General features: G+C 50.1%; 10 protein-coding genes across 10 annotated transcripts; 5 read left to right on the top strand and 5 right to left on the bottom strand.

Moving 5' to 3' along the window:
- Nucleotides 1-125: 125 nt before the first annotated feature.
- On the bottom strand, nucleotides 126-842 carry COCMIDRAFT_79453 (uncharacterized protein; the record flags this gene model as incomplete). The annotated part of the gene is made up of 1 exon (XM_007684009.1): nucleotides 126-842. The coding sequence occupies one exon, from the start codon at nucleotides 840-842 to the stop codon at nucleotides 126-128; it is 717 nt and encodes a 238-aa protein (XP_007682199.1).
- A 2,150-nt stretch (nucleotides 843-2,992) lies between these two features.
- COCMIDRAFT_79724 (uncharacterized protein) lies at nucleotides 2,993-4,460 on the top strand (the record flags this gene model as incomplete). Its single annotated transcript, XM_007684008.1, has 7 exons — nucleotides 2,993-3,194; nucleotides 3,240-3,296; nucleotides 3,348-3,427; nucleotides 3,507-3,657; nucleotides 3,713-3,935; nucleotides 3,984-4,048; nucleotides 4,207-4,460. The coding sequence occupies 7 exons, from the start codon at nucleotides 2,993-2,995 to the stop codon at nucleotides 4,458-4,460; spliced, it is 1,032 nt and encodes a 343-aa protein (XP_007682198.1).
- Nucleotides 4,461-4,601: 141 nt separating this feature from the next.
- Nucleotides 4,602-5,332, top strand: COCMIDRAFT_21251 (uncharacterized protein; the record flags this gene model as incomplete). The annotated part of the gene is made up of 3 exons (XM_007683898.1): nucleotides 4,602-4,681; nucleotides 4,751-4,920; nucleotides 5,055-5,332. The coding sequence occupies 3 exons, from the start codon at nucleotides 4,602-4,604 to the stop codon at nucleotides 5,330-5,332; spliced, it is 528 nt and encodes a 175-aa protein (XP_007682088.1).
- A 255-nt stretch (nucleotides 5,333-5,587) lies between these two features.
- Nucleotides 5,588-5,938, top strand: COCMIDRAFT_63 (uncharacterized protein; the record flags this gene model as incomplete). The annotated part of the gene is made up of 1 exon (XM_007683865.1): nucleotides 5,588-5,938. One exon carries the CDS (start codon nucleotides 5,588-5,590, stop codon nucleotides 5,936-5,938), a length of 351 nt encoding a protein of 116 aa, XP_007682055.1.
- An 895-nt stretch (nucleotides 5,939-6,833) lies between these two features.
- On the bottom strand, nucleotides 6,834-8,456 carry COCMIDRAFT_21249 (uncharacterized protein; the record flags this gene model as incomplete). Its single annotated transcript, XM_007683897.1, has 1 exon — nucleotides 6,834-8,456. One exon carries the CDS (start codon nucleotides 8,454-8,456, stop codon nucleotides 6,834-6,836), a length of 1,623 nt encoding a protein of 540 aa, XP_007682087.1.
- Nucleotides 8,457-12,913: 4,457 nt separating this feature from the next.
- On the top strand, nucleotides 12,914-13,279 carry COCMIDRAFT_79732 (uncharacterized protein; the record flags this gene model as incomplete). Its single annotated transcript, XM_007684007.1, has 2 exons — nucleotides 12,914-13,067; nucleotides 13,131-13,279. The coding sequence occupies 2 exons, from the start codon at nucleotides 12,914-12,916 to the stop codon at nucleotides 13,277-13,279; spliced, it is 303 nt and encodes a 100-aa protein (XP_007682197.1).
- A 383-nt stretch (nucleotides 13,280-13,662) lies between these two features.
- COCMIDRAFT_31401 (uncharacterized protein) lies at nucleotides 13,663-15,697 on the bottom strand (the record flags this gene model as incomplete). Its single annotated transcript, XM_007683938.1, has 2 exons — nucleotides 13,663-13,728; nucleotides 13,982-15,697. The coding sequence occupies 2 exons, from the start codon at nucleotides 15,695-15,697 to the stop codon at nucleotides 13,663-13,665; spliced, it is 1,782 nt and encodes a 593-aa protein (XP_007682128.1).
- Nucleotides 15,698-16,156: 459 nt separating this feature from the next.
- COCMIDRAFT_79566 (uncharacterized protein) lies at nucleotides 16,157-16,348 on the bottom strand (the record flags this gene model as incomplete). Its single annotated transcript, XM_007684006.1, has 1 exon — nucleotides 16,157-16,348. One exon carries the CDS (start codon nucleotides 16,346-16,348, stop codon nucleotides 16,157-16,159), a length of 192 nt encoding a protein of 63 aa, XP_007682196.1.
- Nucleotides 16,349-16,484: 136 nt separating this feature from the next.
- On the bottom strand, nucleotides 16,485-17,453 carry COCMIDRAFT_79528 (uncharacterized protein; the record flags this gene model as incomplete). Its single annotated transcript, XM_007684005.1, has 1 exon — nucleotides 16,485-17,453. One exon carries the CDS (start codon nucleotides 17,451-17,453, stop codon nucleotides 16,485-16,487), a length of 969 nt encoding a protein of 322 aa, XP_007682195.1.
- An 822-nt stretch (nucleotides 17,454-18,275) lies between these two features.
- On the top strand, nucleotides 18,276-19,011 carry COCMIDRAFT_79905 (uncharacterized protein; the record flags this gene model as incomplete). Its single annotated transcript, XM_007684004.1, has 2 exons — nucleotides 18,276-18,480; nucleotides 18,542-19,011. The coding sequence occupies 2 exons, from the start codon at nucleotides 18,276-18,278 to the stop codon at nucleotides 19,009-19,011; spliced, it is 675 nt and encodes a 224-aa protein (XP_007682194.1).
- Between the last annotated feature and the right edge of the window lie 1,748 nt (nucleotides 19,012-20,759).

Raw genomic sequence — 20,759 nt, 5'->3', positions numbered from 1 at the left:
CGGGGGGAGGCGCCAAGAAATCTTGGGGGGAAAACAAGAGAAATTCGTTATATATATTCGTAAAGACCGTTCGCCATCTACGTATGGATTATGCGGGGATATCAGCGGTGGTGCGCCCCTACCCGCTAGGAGTCAAATTTCTTGACGTCGTAGCCTTTGAAATCGATGCCGCCCTTGACATCGCTCCTCCTGCTGTTATTCCTGCTAAATCCAAACTCATCACGGTCACCAGGTTCGTCGAGCGGCGCATCAGCAAAGAGACGCTCGCGATCTTTCTTCTCTGCAACCGCCCCGATGGCGGCATCTGAACCTTCTAACTCGGCCACGAACTCTGGGTCGCCTGGGACTTCGACGGGACCCATGTGGGCAGCCAGCTCGGACGCTCGTCTTTCGGCTTCCATTTCTCGAATGCTGGGGGCGCCGTATTCTTTGTTGGCGAGGCCGGCTTCGGTGTCAGGTGTCGATGAGCCGAGTGAGGCTTTGCTCATTCTGCGCCTTCGTCTGCGGCGTATGAAGAGCCATGCTCCTAAGGCTAGGAGAAGTAGTGCAAGGGCGACTCCGACTCCGATTCCTGCACTTTCTGCCGGGCCGAACGTGTCCTTGGATGACCCCGATGATTCTGAGTAGCCTGATATTCCTGAGGTTTCTGATGTTCCTGATGCTCCTGGTGTTGCAGCTGTTGATGATGGCACAGTACTGGCCTGAGATCCGGTCGCGGTAGGTAGAGCCGCAGAGACTGCTTGAGCAGAGTTTGTGTCTTTGGGTGGCGGTGGTCCTGGCTTCGGGTCTTCATCGTCCTTGTCTCTCACAACATACGAGGCACGGTGCGCGGAATTGGCCATGGCGGCAGAGATTATGGTTGTAAGATGGGGAAAGCGTTGAGGATAAGCCAATCCTGCAGATAGAAAGGGTATATTAATGTACAAGATTGCTACGTGCCGTCATGTGACGATCTTGCTGTTTTCATCAAGATTAGTAGTCAAGGGAGCCCCGACCTTTATCAACCTGTTTAAAAAGAAGATCACCTTGGAGTTACCCCACTTCTGAACACTCAACGGCGGTATCGCCCAGGGCGCGGTGTACAGCCTGGTGAAGTGTACCCAGTAATCCTGGTGCTCATGCATAGGCATTGGCGTGGCGTTCATCGCTCAATTGGACGCGGCACTTGTAGCCTGTCTTGTTGTGGACATAGCCACCTTCTCCTCAGCAAGATTTCGAATCACTCCATCTTGGCGCCCGAGTGCTCAGCCAGAGTACCTGTGAGAGTGCGGAAATATACCGGGGTGGCTCCGAATGGGTAGCTCAAGAGCCTGGGATACTACTGAGGGGTTACGCGGCGGCCGGGGCTTCGCGGCGAGATGGTAGGAAAGCCAAGAATGGGCAGCAACCAGCAGCGAGTAACCAGTCGTCAGAGATAGAGCACGGGGTGCTATGATGTTCACATCTGAGTTGTCGGGACCAGACTGCTGCTACAACTACGTACTTAGCTCGCCACTGACAGGAAAGATAAGCCCGTGATGATCCTCTGCCGTTTGCGAGTGCGAGTATTATGACAACGGCTCGGCGCTATTTTCGCTCGCTCTTGGTGTGCTTGCGGAGAAGGCGGATCGGCCATGACGTCCAGATCAACGTTTGTCAAGTAATAATGCTATGTACCAAGAGGCTCGCGTCAGCTTCACGGTAATTGGAGGCGCCAAAGCATGTACGTGTGTTGGAGTTGTGTTCGAGTGAATAGAAACTCCGCGTGATGTGTCGCGACAGAAGTTGTGAAGATCGACTTTACTTTGGACCTGGAAAACGCCGGTACATATACTAGGCAGTTGGTGTGCGGTAATTGCATGTAGTAGTCGAGAGGATTTGTACGTGTTCGCCGCGGAGTACCGGTCGGTAGTTGACAGATGCAGATGGAAGAGGCCGGCTGGGCGGAACGCTTGCCCCGAATCTGGGGGTCGGAAGGCGAGTGAAGGCTGACCCTCCCGTTTTCGTCCTTAGGCCCCCCTCCAGCCACACAAATACACTACACACACCTCTCGCATCTCACCTCGCTCTGTCCGCCAACGCCAACGCCGTCGCGCCCTCTTGTTTCAATCATTGTTGAGAGGCATGGCTAACCTTGCAGTCACCAGTCGCCGTTGCCGCCGACGAACTATCGACATGGGCAAACTATGGCGTACCGGAAACTACCACTTGCACTAACAAAAGAAACAATAAGCCGGTGCCCATAAGCGCCTAAGTATGACTCCTGCGGCGGTCCCCGTGTCTCTATGAAAGCTGGTGCCGCGGCCATCCAGCACAAACAGAACAGATGAACATTGTCTGCAAAGACATCCTGTTATTAAGCAAGATGTCCTGTTTTCAAGCAATTTGCGAAAACAGCCACGAGCTCGCTAGGCAATTCATCTGATGCCTGGTGTCGTTGTCCTGCAACATCTTAATATAGATGCTGTTGAGTACCGAAGGTTAGACGAATGCAGCTTTGCGAAACTTCATTTGTGCAACCCAGCCATTCCTCGCCCAACAGACGGGCTTGTGGGCTTCTAGATTACGAGCCTACTGCTGGATCGGTCATCTCAGGGGAATCTGGGGACAACTAACTTTCCCATGCCGCGCTTACATATATCTAGCCGTCTGAACCAAAGCTATACCCACATTCGAAGCTTGCAGAGGCTATTCTCTAGTCACTTCTGCCATTACACAATTGGTCGTACATGCGAGTCATTGTTTTCGTCGTCGATCATCTTGGTAGAAAATCGAGGACATTAAACCCCTGGATACCGCTATTGATGATAGGCGAACGACCCAGGAATCCAGCTAGATGTAACGTCCACTACGTACGCATTGACCCAAGATAACACGCTTCTGTACCTTTATGCCGAACGCTCCTCTGACACTGCCCTGGCCTGGTCACTTTGTAGGCACACTGATATCAGTGTAGGATCCACCTTGATTATACCTATATTTTCGACCAGAGCCAGTTTGGAGCCTTCACAAAATGTCAAGTCCGCTCGGTAACGGCACTTCGCTCTTTGGTGGTTACCAGTTCGACATCAGCCAGTTCAACTTTGAGGACCATTCCTCCAACATACCCCTTGTCAGGATACCATGTATCTTAATGATCGTTCTTGTACTCTTGACTGTTGCTCTACGAATAGTTGCACGACTTAAATACATCCACAAAATATTCTTCGACGATGGTACGTATACGACAGCGTTTTGATTTGTTAGCTAATGCAATGTAGTTCTCATCATATTCGCCACGTTATTCACGGTAGCTTTGGCTACGGCATGCATCGTGGGTAAGTGGGGTGGGTTCCTTTGGAGTGGAGTAGTTAGTAACATCGCAACAGCTACCACTCACGGGCTTGGCCAACATATTTGGATCCTTCCTCTACTAGAAATCCTTGAGAAGTTGAAGAGTATTATCTTGGTATGTCAACCTTCCCACTTTAAATAACTACTTCGTAGAGAGAGTTTCCATGTGACTCGATGACACTAACATGGACCAGGATCTTTACATTTGCCAGATATTATACGCCTGTGCGATCGCGCTGACAAAGCTTGCTATTATATCCTCTTATTTTCGGTTCGTCCCGGACCAAAGGTTCCACATGTGGATGTATATAACAATGTTTCCTGTTGTTGGCTTGTGGATCACAGGTAAAGCGCACCAATCCCCACCTCAAGCTATCACCACTGACTTTTCTGTGCATAGGTGTCTTCGTTACTTTTTTCCAATGCCTCCCCTACTATGGAGCTTGGGATTTTATGATCGAACGCAAGTGTATTGACTATATCGCCTATTTGTACGCGAGTTCGGCGGTGAACGCACTCACCGATCTTGCCCTTTGTGTACTTCCTTTGCCTTACTTTTGGAGGTTGGACATGTCGCGAAAGCAACGCATCATCCTTTGTATGCTATTAGGAGGAGGTGTAAGGTATGCAGTCCCACAATTCCAAGTTCAACATGTACTGAGTATGGGTAGTGCGTGCATAGTAGGAATAGTTCGCATTGGCCTTCTACACAGTCTCCATGCTTTGGACATCACTTGTAAGAAGGCCTGTTTCATTACGAATATTATCTTGGCGTTTGGCAAAGCAACAATGATGTTTCTCGATGGCTTCACTTAGAAGATTCACGTCGGCACGGATCAAGAAACAGTTGGTCAGACTGACAGCGAAAGAGAAGTGACTGACTGAGGCCTGCAGATAAGAGCGTACCATGTCTCATATTGAGCGTGAGTGAGTGCAGCCTTGGAATCATATCGGTTAGCATTCCAGCCATCCGACCTTTGGCGCGACAATTCTTCCCTGCTGCAATGCGGGGTGTCTCTTCTCCATCATCGCGAGCCCGAACCCGGCAAATCCGCCTCTCTAGTATACCACCGTCTGGAGATAGAGTGCCAATGGATGCAGATGATAAGCAAAAGGCCTCAGCATCATATGGGTCGTCACGTTCGTAAAGCCCGTGCTCAGCAATGAAACCACCACTGGTTCATTATGCACAAAGGCACAACTAGGCACCATACGCAGTCTGGTTAAAAACCCTAACAATCTTTGGACAACAAACTCTTTTTTAGCTGGATGAGCATAGTATTTCGTAAATGCGAACAACATTACCGCCCGCCATCGAGTTTGCGACAGTTCCAATCTCGGCAATCCTGCTTCATACTGGGGATTGGTCGTGCGCAGGAAGGGCCCACACAACTCTTTTTCTAGCAAGGTTCATCGACTACACACTAAGCATTTACAGGAAATGCTGCTACGTCGTGTTTGCAATCGTATTTTGCCCAGCCAGTCAGCTTTACTTGGACCCATATATCCCCAGAATGAGGAGAATTAAGCCAGCCGCAGCCTATGTCAAGATTGCCACGCAGATCACAGATCCAAAAAATAACTTTAGTACCGCTAGGAAAGCTTTTGGTTCGTATAGAGCTGTTTTGCCACCTTATCCTTATTCGTAGCGCAAAATACGTTTGGGGACACGGTGTATGAGTTCTCAGCTGAACTGCTAGTCTAGAAGCTTGGCAAAGTATGTTTTTAACACCCTGACGTAGGATCGTTAACCTATTCCGCTGACACGCTAAGGAAGCCAAGCAGCAAGCCTAAATTCCATGGCTTGCGGCGATGGGTCACCTTATCTCTGATTGGTCTGAATGCTATCAAGTTACAGACCGCCGGTGGAATATCGTGTGTCGCGGTTGGCCTTAAACAGGCTGTGTTGTTCAACGGCGATCACGGAACCTCAGGCAGTGCCGAAGGGCTGTGTTGTAAAGGGTGTGAACAGCTTGATTTGGGTAAAAGGGCCATGCAATTTGCATCGCGGGATGAGTAGTAGTACTAGTATATAACATTATGCGCCTCAGTATTTCCTCCCCCCAGCCAACCAGTCAGTCGATATCGAAGCCCCCAACGGCTTTCATACCAAGCCACTTAGTCAAAAATCCTTCTTTACCATTAAACTAACCACATCCTCCTTCGTGTAGAAACGCTACGCCTTTAAATTCTTTCCCGTCAAAGACCAACACCAATAATAAAAGTCACCACAAAAACATCCCCAAAAAAACTACTACAAAACATCTGATCAAAGATGAAATTCATTCTACCAACAATCCTCCTCCTCCTCGCCACCCTCACAACAGCAACCCCCTCCTCCCCCTTCACCGGCGCATCAATCCAACAATGCAACGAAGCCCTCACCGCCCGCGCCGCCCACGCCTACACCGACGCGCACCCGCAGCTCGCCGCCCGCTCCAGCAATAACAACAACAAGAAGAAAAAGGGGAAAAAGACTAAAAAGCCCAAAGGAGGCCATTTGGGCTCTAACAACGATACCGAGACCGAGAGCGCCGCTATGATGAGGTTTGTACCGCCGATGGGCGCGTTGCAAGTTGGTGTTGTGGGGTTCGGGGTGCTTGAGGTTGTGAGGCTGTGGGGGTGAATGGAGGATGGAAATGGGGGGAGGCTGGGGTGGATGCCAGTTTTTGGGAAAGAGGAAAAAAAAAAGGGGGGGGGGTTATGTGGGTGAGAAGGGAAGGATTGGATTGCTTTCATGCGAGATGGGTTGTAGTATGTATGATGTAGTGGTTTTCTGCTTTCTGCTATTATTGTAGATGAAACCGGTGGATGGTTGCCGATGACGGATGTTTTTTTTCATGATACTCCCCGTGTTTTGGTAGCTTTGCGGGATACTAGCGGTGTAATATATTTTGGTTCTGCGATTATGCTGCTTGATGGCGAGGGGGATCTCAGTGAGTCTATCGTGTAGTTCACTTTACGTTGAAGCCATAGGTTTCCCATGCTGGGTGCCATATCATGCAGTGATTGTGCTTCGCTCATCCCCAAGCTGAGCTGGTGTTCGTGAAGAGATTTCTTCAGTACCGAGATGGCTGAGCCTCGTTGTGTGGCGGTGCATAGCTGTGCTGTGGTGGCTGTTCAGCTGGCGAAACGGGAAGGAGGCTGAGGCAGGAGGTGGCGCTTCCAAAGTCGTGATGTACCATTTGGCTTTTGTGATACGATCCCCTGTTAGCCATCGAATGTTTTTCTCCTGAGATTATAGAGCGCTTTGTAAGTCTAGCCCTTGGTATGATAGAGCACTAGTACCTTTTCACTCTTGTAGGCACATGAGTCAGGCGAGATGAAGAACGTGTTGTGAAGACTTTCAAAACATTAACATTGGTATCGGTTCAACGAAGTTAAGAAAAATAATGACAGACGCCATACAATGCAATCGTACGCCCCCTAACGCTGCGCCATGCGGTCCTCGATAAACGCTCCCAAAAAGCACTTTTGTTATTCAAGCCCAACATTTCGATTATACAGAGACATCTGAAAAATTAAAGAAACTTGTTCATGATCTTCTTCCATCCGCTGGCAGAGGATTCTTCCCAAGTCTCGGAGATCTCATCCTCAAACTTTCCAGTGTGGATGTCGGCCTCCGCAGGGTTAATGAATTTGCTTCGGGTAATGATCTTGTGTCCGATGTAGAGGACAGCGAAGAGGATCAAACTGATGTATGCGATGAAGAAATCCTCGGTGCTCCAGGGAACGAATGCGGTGAAACCTTGAGTGATGGTGATAATGGCACAGAAGGTAACACCGTAGATGGCGAGAGGGCGGCCTCCCCAAGACTTGAATGGAAGGGTGTCGCGGTCGATGTTCTGAGCCTTGAGTGCACGCATGAAGGCGATGTGGCAGATCAAGACACACGTCCAGGCAATGAAACCAGCGACGGAGACAATGTTCAGGAGCCAGTTGAAGGCTTGTACGCCGTTGGAGCTGAGATTCATGTAGGCTAGTAGACCCATGGCGCCGGTCAAGGTGGTTGCCCAATATGGAACTCCACGCTTGCTGGCGGTCTTGAGGAAAGCAGGAGCACACTTTTCCTCTGCAAGACCTACGAGAATGCGGCTTCCAGAGTAAACGTTGGAGCTGGCGGCTGAAAGAACGACAGTGAGCAAGATGGCATTGAAAATGTCGGGAAGAGCGGATACACCGGCGAGCTGGAAGGCGATGACCATTGGCGAAGATCCAGCGTTTGTGTCGCCGATTTGGAGGGATTCGTTGTCATAGGGAATCAGAATGCCGACAAAGAAGATAGTGAAGACAAAGAGGATGAAGATGCTCCAGAAAGTCTTGCGAATGGCCTTGGGCATAGTCACACGTGGGTTGGCTGACTCGCCCGCACCAATGGCGCAGAGCTCGGTACCTTGGTAAGCAAAACCAGCTTGGATGAGGACGGCCCAGAAACCAACGAACTTCGCAACGGGACCCTCAGCAATGTACGGGGCGAAGGCGCCAGGTGAGTTCCAGTACTTGAAGCCAATGTATCCTTGGGCGCCGACACCAGCGTTCATGCAGATGGCATAAATCCAGAATCCAACAAGGGCAACGACTTTGATCAGGGCAAACCAAAACTCGAATTCTCCGAAGATGTCGACTGGCAAGAAGTTCACAGCGGTGATAGGAACCCAAAAGATGGTGATGAAAATGCCGATGCTGAGATCAGAGTTCCACCATTGGATGATGAGACCGGCAGCTGTGAGCTCGAGCGCATAGGTGATTGACCAAGAAAACCAGTAGATCCATCCCATGGAGAAGCCGAGCGAGGGATCAACGAACCGAGCAGCGTACTGAGTGAATGCACCGGAGATGGGTAGGTAGGTAGCCATCTCAGCCAAGCTGAGCATGACAGAGTAGACCAGGGTACCAACGAAGACATAAGCCAAGAGTGCTCCAACAGGGCCAGCAGTTGCAATTGAGCCTCCACTAGCGATGAAGACACCAGTTCCCACTGTTCCACCGATAGCGACGAACTGCAAGTGTCGGGAGGACAGCTTGCGCTGCAACTCATCCTTGGGCGCGGCAGCCTGCTTCTCGACATCGCTCCCTGAGCGAGAAATCGACTTCTCCGACCGCTGGTCCATTTTGGGCGTTATTTGATCAGCAGCGGATGCCATGATGTTGTTGGTACGTCAGCGGTGGACCCGGCGCTTGGGCTTGACGATGGAAAGACAACAACGAAAGAATTGTAATTGTGTTCGATCAGGATGAAGCGCAAAGAAGCCAGGACCATGGACAATATTTCAATCAAAATGGACGACCCCAACAGTGGAGTCATCGTGCACCACTCCCATGACCCATTTCGTTAGCCGTCGGCATACTCCACGCTCTGGAAAACCTGTCGACTGTCCAAATTTTCATCCTAGGTCCACATGGGGGGCGACTGGGTTGCATTTGCGCGCAGGTTGAACCGTGACAGTAGCATGATCGAAATTTTCGAGACGGCTACGAGCGGGCCTCCGGTTACTGCTTTGCGACTGGCTTGCACGCGAACGTACAAGCGCGTTGCTTATCTACGGGATTAACGACGGAAATGTGTCCCGCCCAGGTCCCGACGGTTCTTAGCTGGAAAAATCTGCAGTTTAGCTGTGTCAACGTCGGGGAATGCGGTGGCGGCTGAATGCCTTTGGGTTTAGCGTGAGGGCCGGGCCTTTGTCGGACGAGGGCCTTGGCGTTGCGCGAATCAGATGCTACTCTATTCCAACATGATGTTGACTCCATCACGGCATTTCAGGGGATATGTTTTCAATCGAATTGACTCACTATCAGCGTTGGAAGCCTGATGAGAATTCTTTTCTCACTCAAAACTTTCATCCGACATCCCACGGCCACTTCGATTACAACATTGAGCTTGTCATGTGATGTAGTAATCTCTTGCCTTTCAGCCATATACAAGCTGGCGATGATGAATCTGACTAAGGGATACAAGATCTTCTAGCGTTTGGAAAAAAAGGGGGGGATCCATTATGAGGGCCTCGCTAATGTGATCGAGTATTGAAAGATGCTAACTGTAAAGGTGTTTGAAGAAACACTACTTGACCATACTCCTTCTACGGGATCAGCATCTCAGGTACGCGTTGTTAATAGAGACCATATGTAGCCTCCACTTTCTCCAGATCTGGAGAACGCGTTAGCTATTAGTCATAGATTGGCTGTAGTGTAAACTAGCCCCCGGATTGCACGAACTCATTCCACCCCAGGAAGCGTAGTGCGGCTGGTGCACTGAAGCTGATTCGCAGCCGAAAACTCGCCGCACCGGCCCAACATGTCGGTGCTAAATCTGGGGATCACTTGGTATCTGCATGTGTTCTGGAGAAACCTGGGGTTTGTGCATTAGTTCTGCTGGCTAAATTGCTTGCGTTCTCGTCTCGAACCTGTCCCTGTCGCCACCACCTCTTCTCAACATAGAATATTGTTATAGATACTGGCCAATCATAGTAGCATACGAAAGGGTTTTCCGATCACTATTATACGGCTAAGTCTGTGCATAGTACACGCAGTAATTTATTAGCCGACATTTGGCGCAGCTCGTAGATTTACCAGGCAGACATCTCATAGCCTATTCATCGAAGATGTCGACTGGAAAGAATAATTTCACGTGAAGTGATTAAAATCATAACATCACGTTTAGAAGAGATGATAAAGTTAAAATACACCCAGTACGTGTCATTAGAGTAATGCAACGTGGTGGAGCAAATCTCAGACAAGTCAAAAACATCGACTGTAGATTACATTTAGAACCAGCGGCTGCGATTTGGTGAAAGTATGAAAACCCAAGTTAGAAGTTTATATGCCTTACTTAGTGAACTTTATATTTACAGGGAACGTCTAGCGAATCAAATATGGTGACAACTAGAATTAGTCAAGTTAAACCTCACACACATTCAATCGAATTGCGCGCGCTGTATGAAAGACCTCAGTTTCATGTCTTTTTTTTTCGAGAAAGTCTTCCTCGGACTAAAAGTGAGTATTGGGAAGTAACAGAGTTGAGAGGCCACACTGCATCCTTATACGCTGTTTTCGTCAGCCCCCTTTTAGTGATGGTTGAACGGAGACCGGATCCAAGCATCAAACGTAACCGATACGAAGTGAGACTACCAGATGTTGTTCTTAGCTTCATACAGCAGTGCGCTCAGTGTGTTGAGCTTGGACAAGGAACCTGCGCTATCGATGTAGTCAAAAGAAGTAGCACCGACGTTTTCCCGGTGGAAAGTAAGCTGGGAGATCTATGAGCACTATGAAAGTGCCGTACTCTGTTAGCTGAATATATATGAAAGTTAGAGTTAGCATATGCGCAGATGGTTTTGCTGTGAGGAAATGCATTCATATACTCTATGTATGAATCTAACGTAGTGATGGTTAAGGACGGCTGTCATGTCAGACCACATCTGCTTTCTACCCCGTTCAGTTTCGCCCGAAATGCTGTACGAGTATCCCTGTTTTCGATGGTAACCAAGTCAGACGATGGCGGAAACCAACGGATACTGCTGCAGTGGACATAGTGGCCAGCGACTCTTTGCCCACGCGACACCTTCCACCAAATGATCTGTTGATAGACGATCGCAATAGGCGACACGTAGTTGCTGATGACGAGGCTTCCTGAATTTACCCTTGGTGCAGCACAGCTTGGGCATGGCCTTCTTTGACGATGATGCAGGAGCACAATTGGCCAAGCACTATCAAGTTTCCACGTCGCAAAGCCTCCAACCATGTTAATTGCCTCAGCCTCCAGATCGCCCGCTCCAAGTTTCCTTAGACGGTACGCCACCACAAGGTATCATCCTATCCTCGCGGAGACAACGGCGCAAGGAAACTCATGACTCGCCCTTGGTTACTTTTGTGGCGTAGGCGCCCAGGATAAAAAGGCTGTTAAGTTGCTGAATTGACAGCAACCATTGGCCAAGGCGACTATAATGATGAAATTGTTGAGATGCTGCTGCGCTATCCAGGAACAAGATTGAGGCGTGACGTAGAGAGGTGCAAGCGAGCAAGGGCTGTCAGACTGTAAAGGGGATAGCGTGGTGGACAGGTGGGGCACAATGTCCGGCTGGGCATGCAACGGTCCCTTCCCTCGTCCTTTGGCACAACAGCCCCTGAGACGGCCCTATTCATGCTGACCACGTCCTAGGAAGTATTTTGAGACATCAGCAGCGAAACAACAGTCACAAAGTGTTGAAGGCATACAGTCCCGGGTTACACAGCATGAAGGCAATGGCGCTTCACACCGTCCACAAGTTCAGTGACGCTTGCGAGTACCTATAAGACCTCATCCTTGCTATACCGCTCGGCTACCGAATCACCACCAGGTTTTACTGATGTTCTGCATATTGTTCGAAAGCCAGTTCTCGGATCCCATTCGTCAATGGGCCGTAGCTCTACTAGCTCCACGTTTCCCATCATGTTCTGGATGCACCCCTATCACCGCCACTTGCATGGTTCAATCAAGTGTCGACAGTGCTAGACAGCACTGCTTTCGCCACTTTTCACCGTTGTCAACGATCATCTCCCGAAGATCTACCAATTGCTAAAGAAAGAAAATGTACGCTCATTTGACCGTATGATGGGGGTTATTTCCGGGTCTCGCCTCCGCATGCTTGACCTTTGGATTCACAAAGGGGGTGATCACGATGCGGTCCCGTATGTTATGGCGCATTGATGCATTCACTAAGTATACAGCCGTGTTCGCCGTGAACATGGGCTTCGAACAATGCTTTTTGTACGAGTTTGACTTGGTCAAGTTGCCGGAGATGAGTGCTATGCGACCTTGTAGGCCATGTACTTAGCCGATTCTCGGCTCCATCGACGTCACCAAGGCCATAGCCACAGTATCTAGATGGTGTCCTGCTGTCCTATGGGAGGGCGTTGAGAATACCATAATTTCTCTATACGGCTGACAATACGGTCATACATGGCGTACGCATACACCGTGGCAAGTCTACGCGCCGGCGCGCAGCCAAAAGATGCTTAATGTGTAAAGAATGCCGTGCTAAATGTCATATCCCTACCGTGTACAGCTAGACGTCCGGCATAGATCTACATTTTGTGGCTATTCACTCACTAAATGCAAAGAACAGTTTAGCCGGCACGTTTCAAGATCAACAGACCCAACGGGGTCTCCGCGCTCGGTAGCAACCAGTCAACACGATCCGCCAGGTACGAGAGTGCCTAGGATGATTTGAGATCGACGTCACTCCTTACTAGGGTCGGACATACCACGACTAAGTTAGGAGTAAACAGGTGGATCTATACCTTTATCATCGACTGATTATGGACGTGCGTTCCCCGTTCCTCCCCTGGCCGATGACGATCGTCTTCCGTGAAGTGGCAATGTCTAATGACGATGAATGCCGCAAGTAAGAGTTGCGTGTACCTTGGAACAGACCCTGAAAATGAATACTCGTATCAATTAGTAGTCAGAAGAAAAGGTATAAAGAGAGCACGCAAGTCGTCGACGAAAAGACATCATCACATCCAACTCCACACATTCACAAGCAACCTACAACCTTCACTTTTCCAACCAACCAATCACACCTTCTTTGTCTTAAAAGATATACCAGCTTTTCCCACCACCAAAATGCAGTTCTCCATCACCACCATCCTCGCCTTCGCTGCCACCACTGCCTTCGCTGCTCCCCTCGAAGAGCGCCAGGTCGGCCTCTGCTCCTCGGGCAGCCCCCTCTGCTGCGCAACTGACGTCTTGAACCTCGCTATCTTGGACTGCGCTGCTCGTACGTTTCCACACCTTCATTTCCTCCATTCAAAAAAAAACTAGGAACTAACACCTCACACAGCTAGCGTCACCCCTGCTGGCGTCAACGAATTCATCGATACCTGCGCTGGCCAAGGCCAGCAGGCCAAGTGCTGCCTGATCCCCATTCTCGGCCAGGCGCTTCTCTGCTCGGATGTTAACCCTACTGCCCCTGCTACTTCTGCTGCCTAAGCGCGGAGTCTCTTAGAACCCGCGAGTAATGTATAGTACCTGATTGGTGTGTTTGTCGGGTAGCTTTTGAGAGTTGTACAATACTTTTGTTTTTGGATTTTTCTAGAGAGGTAATAGGGTTAGTAGTGAGTCTCTAATTGAACTTTCACATGGACGATTTGGTACTTTTGCTTGGGATGTTATGATCTGAGTGAGACTTGTTCCATATGCTTTGACATTGTTCAGTGCATAGTGTGTGCAGCGTGTTGTGACATGTCTTCTTCACTTCATGAGGACGGATCAATTCTGGAGTCCCGCTAACACAACCATGCATGAACATAACTTCATGATTATCATAACGTGCGAAATATGAAGTGTCTTTAATTATGAAGTGGCTTTTAAACTCATTGGGGGGTATCGTCTAAGCAGCGTAACAAAACAAGAAGAGCAATAATAAGCAGTAAAGAGCACTAAGAAATCAATAAGAGCAAAAAAACGCGCTGAACAATCAAACTCCCCCCTCAAACAAAAAAAAACCACGCACCCAGTCATCGTAACCCAAGAAAAAGAAACCCCCTTCTTTCAAATCTCAACATCCGGATATTTCTCATCGATCCTCAACCACTCTCCACTGCCCTGCCTCCACGCCTTCATCAACGGCTTATACTTGCCCTGCCCATAATACCCACAAAGCCTCTCCCACACCCTCGCATCCTGCACCACCGCATCGCGAAAAAAAACACACGCATGATACCACCTATCTTCCGCATACCACTCGGCCAACTCATCGCAGCGTTCCGTGAACTCTGCCGCTTGCACAATCAACTGCATGACTTCGCCGAACAACGGCGACATGCCCAAGTCGTCCTCGCAGGGCTTCTCGCAGTCGAGCGTTTGGAGGCGCAGGATGGCGGCCGCGCGCTTGAAGTCGAGGGCGGCGGCTTCGAGGTGCGATTTTATGTACGGTGAGGAGAGAAGGTCGGTGTGGGGAGAGGGGAGGGAGAGGCGGCCCATGGTGGAGTGGCCCCAGATTTTTAGGGCTGCGGCGTGGGGGGTGGGGAAGGAGAAGGAGCGCCAGGTTAGGGTGAGGAGTTCGGGAGTGGGTTTGGTGGACCACTTTGGGTCGGTGAAGTCGATGGCGTTGGGGTCGACTGGGGTGGGTTTGGGAGGTTCGGCAGGTTGCTTCTGAGGTGGTGGTGGTGGTGCGGGTCGTGATGATCTTGTTAGTAGGGATTTGGATGTCCTGTTGCTCCTTCGAGAGGAGGTGTTCACAGGAGTTGAGAGTATGATATATTGAAAACTGAATGGAGCGGGTTGCTTCTGTTGAGGTGGTGGTGGAGGAGAAGGAGGAGGAGGAGGAGGAGGATCGGACTTTTGGCTGGGTTTCCGATAAGAGAAGTTTGCAGGGATCGACGACATTGTGTACGTGAGAGTCTTAGGGGCAGGATCCGACTGTGGAGCAGAATGCTCTGGCTGTGGTGGTGGTGGTGCCGCAAAGGAAGAGACTTGAGCCACTGCCGTTTGCTCTTGGAGTTGAGGCTTAGCCTCAGCAATAGTCAAAACAGGCTCCGAGACGGGCTCGGGCACAGGTACTGGAGCAGGGACGGGTTCAGGCTCCGGGATAGACGGCGGCACAAACAAGAACTCACTGAGGAGTTCTTCCACTCCAAACCAGATCGTAAGATTGCGATACCTTCTGATGAACTCAGGCATCCTGCTGTCCGGGTGATGAAGGAAGTCCCAGCCGTATGGCGATAGGGCGCCCCAGAAATCGACGATGGATTGTCCCCAGACGAGATAGCCTGTGGGAATACCACTCAGTCCATCTGGAAAGAGTGGCTCCAGATACTCCTTTGCTTCACACAGAAGGTTTAGTATCAGGCATGCCGAGAGCTCGTATCCCGAGCCAGTGGGAATCGTGTGAAGAAAGGTGACCATCTGCTCCTGAATCTTGTGCTCCTCTTGAGCAACACGATTCAGGGCGTTCACCCGTATAGTCCTAGGGCTTGGAGGTTCGGGAAGACGTGGGGTTTGGAGAGGGGTCTGTGGAGGAATTTGAGTACTTGCCATTTCTGGGAGTGAGGACAATCCGCTTTCCTTAGGCGGGGGTGAAGGGGTGCTGGGACATAGTTGAGCTTCCTCAACTTCCTCATGTAGAGGTTCAGCGTCTTCCGCGACCACCGAGACACCTTCGTCTGGCCTCTTCACATCCTCCATCGTTTCCAAAAAAGCACTGCCTTTATAGGAAACTGGAGGAATGTGTCGTGGGCGTTCGACGTGAAGGTTTTGGCGAGATGGTGCGAAGGAATCGCCCGTCCCACGGAAGTGCTCGAAAGGAAAGTCGTACGGCGGGGGGTAGAGCGCAGGTACCAGCGGGTCAGGGCGTGGTGGTGATGGTGTGACAGGAGAAATTGGAGGGGACGTAGGGGCGATTGGCATGTTGGCTTCAACTGATTGTCTGTCAGTGTCGAAGTCTTCGTGATGCTGGTATGCACGGTTGAACTAACCATTGTCCAGTTCGTCCTCTTTGTTGAGAAGGTAGATACTGAGGGCGAAGAAGAAACCCATTAAAATGAGTTTGGTGATGATCGAGAGAATCAAACTCTCCGTGAAAATGTCACAGATCTCATCGTAAACCTCCCAGTACAGGAAGTTCATGATGCCGGTGTAAACGCTGCAAAGCTGAGAGATAATAGCCCACATTTTGTCGGTGACTTGTGGAGTTGGTTTGGATTGTAGTTATATAGAAAAAGAAGAGAGGTATGAAGAAGTGTCGTAAGTCGGGGGGATTGCTATAGTTGAAGCAAACTTTATAGTTGAAGGAGAGGTGGTGCCTGGCGGCGGGACTAAAAGCAAGATATCCAAAGTGAAGGTGAAAGGTCTGTGCCGAATCATTCTTCACCATCGCAACAGTGTTGCCATTGTTGTGTGGGAGTGAAAGTGAAATGAACGTAAATAGAAAGCTTGGCATGATATCCGCCACGCGTGTGGAGCAGTGAATCGACTAAAGACTAATACTGCAGTTGGTTGATAGTGAACCGCAATGACCGCATTGGTGTTCAAACGGCGACGATGTTTGAGAGAGGACATGATCAAGTCAGGCGTGAAGCAAAGCGGTGTGGAAGGACCAGAGGCTAAGAGCATTCTTGAATTCTCCTCGATAAGATCTTACAGTGGGCTTTCAAAAGCGTCCGATTCCTTAAAGCGACAAGGAATGCTTACGTCCTCATCTTCTCTCAATCTGCAAATCCAATGCTTTTGCCAGCACATAGAGCATCTCAAGCCTCACGCACGTGACCCCTTTCTCCTTGCCTATCCTGACTGCATTGCCGACGATGGCCTCCACTTCTATCCTCCGGCCGGCCTGCACGTCTTGTAGCATACTTGGCTCAATGCCAGCATTGTTTGGGACCCTAGCTTCTGCCCGCCCAAGCTGGATATCGACCTGCTCTCGTGTGATGTCATGGCCACATGCGGCTGCGATATCCCGGATCTCCAGCATGACGGCCCGTAACACCTCAGTGGCTTCATTTGAAGCTGTCAGAACCTCGGTATCTTTGCTCAATGTAAGGGCACATATCGGGTTCCAGGAAGCGTTGACCAAAAGTTTGTACCAGCGCATGGCTTGAACATCATCATAGAGCTCGGCAGTAGCACCGGCAGATGTTAAAAGTTCTGCGAAGGCTTTGGCGTGAGAGTTGGATGAGGAAGATGGATAGGCTCCCAGCTGAAGTTGCTCTACCTCTCCATGTTTGATGACACCTGCTGGTCTTTGGGATGCGGGAAGATAGACAACAGTGCTGATGATGGGGTTATTTGGGTAGGCCTGCATGTACTCTTCTTCAATACCGACTCCATTCTGTATAAGGACAATAGCCGTGTGCCCAGGCGTCACAGCAGGGGCTATCAGCCTGGGCACAGTACCCGGGATGGCTTTGCTGCAGACGACAATGTAGTCGTAGGGCTCTGGCGAATGGGACGATGCTTCGCCACAGTCGCGGACAACGTCTGGCCTGAAATTGATGTTGCTGCCGAAAATGGACGAGTTGATAATAAAACCATGTTCCTTAACAGCGTCGTAGTTGGAGCGGCAGACAGCCGTTGTGTGGGCTACTTTGCTCAGTAGGTACAGGTAGATGGCTCCTACGCTGCCGGCTCCGAAGAGGAGGACCCGTGGCTGGCGTCCGGATGACATGATAGGACGCTGGCGATGGCTGGCGAGCGAATGTAAGGTAGGTATACACAAGCTCGCTCTCAGTGGTCAGAGCTGGCGAAGTTGAAATGCGAGTGCCGTCGTCTTCCCCGCATCTCCGCCGCCCATGGCTGTTGCCGAACAACTCTCCACCACACTCGCCCCGTTTCTCCATCTCGCCTGGAATTCAACGATGCACGAGTAATTCATCTGTCGCGGGCCATCAATGCTTGACCCGGCAACGATTCGACTCGGAATAGGAGTAAGTAATTCAACACCTTCTCCATACACGGTCACATGCCAAAGCTGCGCTGTCGTCCAGTTTCAGCTTGCCCACCGCCCACGTACGTAGTATGTCTCATCGCTTCAGCTGACAACTCCAGCTTCAGCCGCACGCGCATTAGCAAGATGCCACCCCCTCGATAGATATAAACTCCAGCCATGGCCCCATGCATCCGAGAGAGTTTCCGCCTAATCCATCCAAAGTCACTCAAAGCAAAAAAAACAGAGGTGCATCCACAGCCGCCAAGTGGGACGCCCGAGGTGGGTCAGTCACCCTCATGCAATCTAGCAGGCCACAGTTAATTAGTGGAAGTAGCCACACACCCTGAACGCCAAGCGATAAACAGAAATCAGGCCCCCAGCCTACACCGGATGCGGTCTTGCATATGCTGGGCGCCTCTGTAGCCCCCAAGTTGTACACAACCCAAGTGGTGCCAGAGCCGACACGCCAAATCGTGTCTTAACGGCGGCGGTTCGGACCGGTTTCGTTCGCGCTCTTGCACCACCGCCCTTCCTGAGAGCGCCACCCTCATCTTGTTGAGAATGAAGTTCCTCACGCTCCTGGCCCTGTGCGCTACCCATGTTTTCGCCGCCAGTCAACTAGCCCTCTTCACCGATGACGCCTGCCAAAACTCGCTGCGAGGCCTCGAAGGCCCCAATGGCTATCCCAATGGTACATGTACCGATCTGCGACGCACTGGGCCATACGGCAGTTTTCAAGTTGTAGGCCTGGATCCAGGCTGCACTGGTGAGTCGAAGCCATTGATCATGAACCGGGAAACGCGCATACTGATACAAAGGCGACTTAGTCACCATCTACCAGAATGACACCACCGAGAACATCTGTTCAGGCTACCAAGAAGTGATTCAGCCCATTGATTGCTACAACTCTTCCTTCGTATACTACAGTATCGACTTTTGTGATATCGTCAGCACCCAGTCGCCAATTGCACCACATCCGCCATCTTCAGGTTCCTCGGGCATATCTACAGGCGCGGCTGTTGGAGCTACACTTGGTGGAGTCGCCGGACTGGCAATCATCGGCGGACTAATTGCATTTTTCGTCTTGAAGAAGCGAAGAGAGGCACGGAGAACTCCAGAAGTCGCAGAGTATCCACCGTCAATGCCGTCCGAGGTACACGCGAAACACCTGCATGAGATGGGACCGGGCGCAGTCGTGTACAAAAGAGATGCGGCAGTGGAGGTTGAGCAGCCAGCTGTTGAGCTTGAGGGCAGAGAATTGGGGACTGATGAGGAGTCGAGGACTTTACGCTCATGAGATGCCGATTAATGCACGAGTTTGAGTAGACCTGGACTACTGCTAATGGCTACTTCAACTGGAACAGTGTAGTTCGAGAATACTGCCATGGTTTTGTGCTTGTGTCGCATGGACTGAAATTGCCCAAAACCAACACGGTCTTTAACAACAGATACACACATCCTGATGTAGCCATGTTGAGCAGCAGCGAAGCGCTTTAATGTAATCACGACTCACAGGCGAATACCCTTGCAGAGAGAGCCTTAAACGCAAGTCGACGAAAGGGATAACCATCGCTCATCATTGCCATCGATGATATCCCAACAGCATTTTGCAGCATTGGGATTGCGAGATGTCGCTTCCAACGACGTCGACCGAGTCATGGCCCCAAGAAATCCTTACCGGCCAAGAAACCCTCGGCACGTTGCCCAAGCCGGGTATACAGGGACAAGAGAAAGGCGCAGCACGAGTGGGATGAGCCAAGGGTCTTGGAGTGACATGACTTTGCAAAGTACATGTGCATGCATGATACGAGCCTAATGCTTTTTTTCTGGCATTTTATCAATTGCCAGACGTGTTACTATTGTTGGAAGACACGGTTCAGTGTATGAGAGCGGGAAGACACTTGTTACCAAACTAGGTTTAGTGTAAATGTTATTAGGATGAGCAAGTTCTTCGGGGCCTTAACGATTGCCTCCCTTCACACACACACACACATCTATGGTTCGACGATGGCCAAGTGCCCCACCACCAGTCCCACAAATACCCCAGTATGCCAACATCCATAGTGCAGAATGAATACTTAGAAACACGTCAGAGAACTTCCGTTTAGCATCAATGTCTTCAATTGCAAGTGTGCTTAGGAGCTGTGAACGCATGGTCTTCGCTAGATAAAACGCCACATTGCGCATGTCATCAGCCGTGTCAAAACTCGGCTATCTAAGAGCAAGGGTCTCTGCGCATGTCATGATCTCGGTCTTTCTCTGTCGTGTCATTGGTGATCTAGACAAGGTGCAAGGAGAATTCCGCATAGTTGCAGCAATGTGATTGGTTTCTTTCTTTTCATAGTGATAGCAGACGATGCGCTTGGTATCTTCGACTCATGACACACTTTTCGGCACATGTACTTACTCGAGCGTATTGCTTTCGCGCTCTGGGTAACCTGTCGAGTCAATCTGGGTATTGGTAAAGATGTCTGCTTGTAGATCAGTGTCCTCCGTAACACGTACCGATACGCTGTCCTCAAAAATCAAGGCATCCCAAAGATCAACTTTTGTATCCCGGCGAGAAGCTCAGAGAGTGCTATTCTACCAACAATCAATCACTGATGACTGCTGTTTGCAAACAACATAGATGACTGCCTGTTCTGGGTAGAATAGCACATCTTGGTAAACCTTCTCAACCTTGTTATCTCTATCTTTTTCTTTCCTCTTTGTAGTATTCATGTAGAGACATTGTGCGAAGAAAAGAAAGCGACAACCCGATCTTGAGCCCGTGAAATGCTACACTAACGTTCTGCCTGTGGGCGTCTCTTACTATAATGCATTGTATTCTATCAACATCATTTCTAAAATCGGTGTGCCGAGCAGTCGGATGTAGTAGACGGGGTTGGGCTGTTCTTGGACTACTCTCCCGGTCCCGATACCTAGACGAGGAAGCTCACCGCATGACAGTCATTCTTTACTAAGCCTATGTCGACTTTACGATAAAGTAATTCGTAAATCAGAATTACTAAGTCAGGTTACTAAATAGCAATTACTAAGTAAACT

The sequence above is a fragment of the Bipolaris oryzae genome, assembly GCF_000523455.1.
Source record: "Bipolaris oryzae ATCC 44560 unplaced genomic scaffold scaffold_0, whole genome shotgun sequence".
NCBI lineage: Eukaryota > Fungi > Ascomycota > Dothideomycetes > Pleosporales > Pleosporaceae > Bipolaris > Bipolaris oryzae.
The sequence above is the reverse complement of the archived record's forward strand: the minus strand, read 5'-3'. Positions and strand labels throughout refer to the sequence as shown.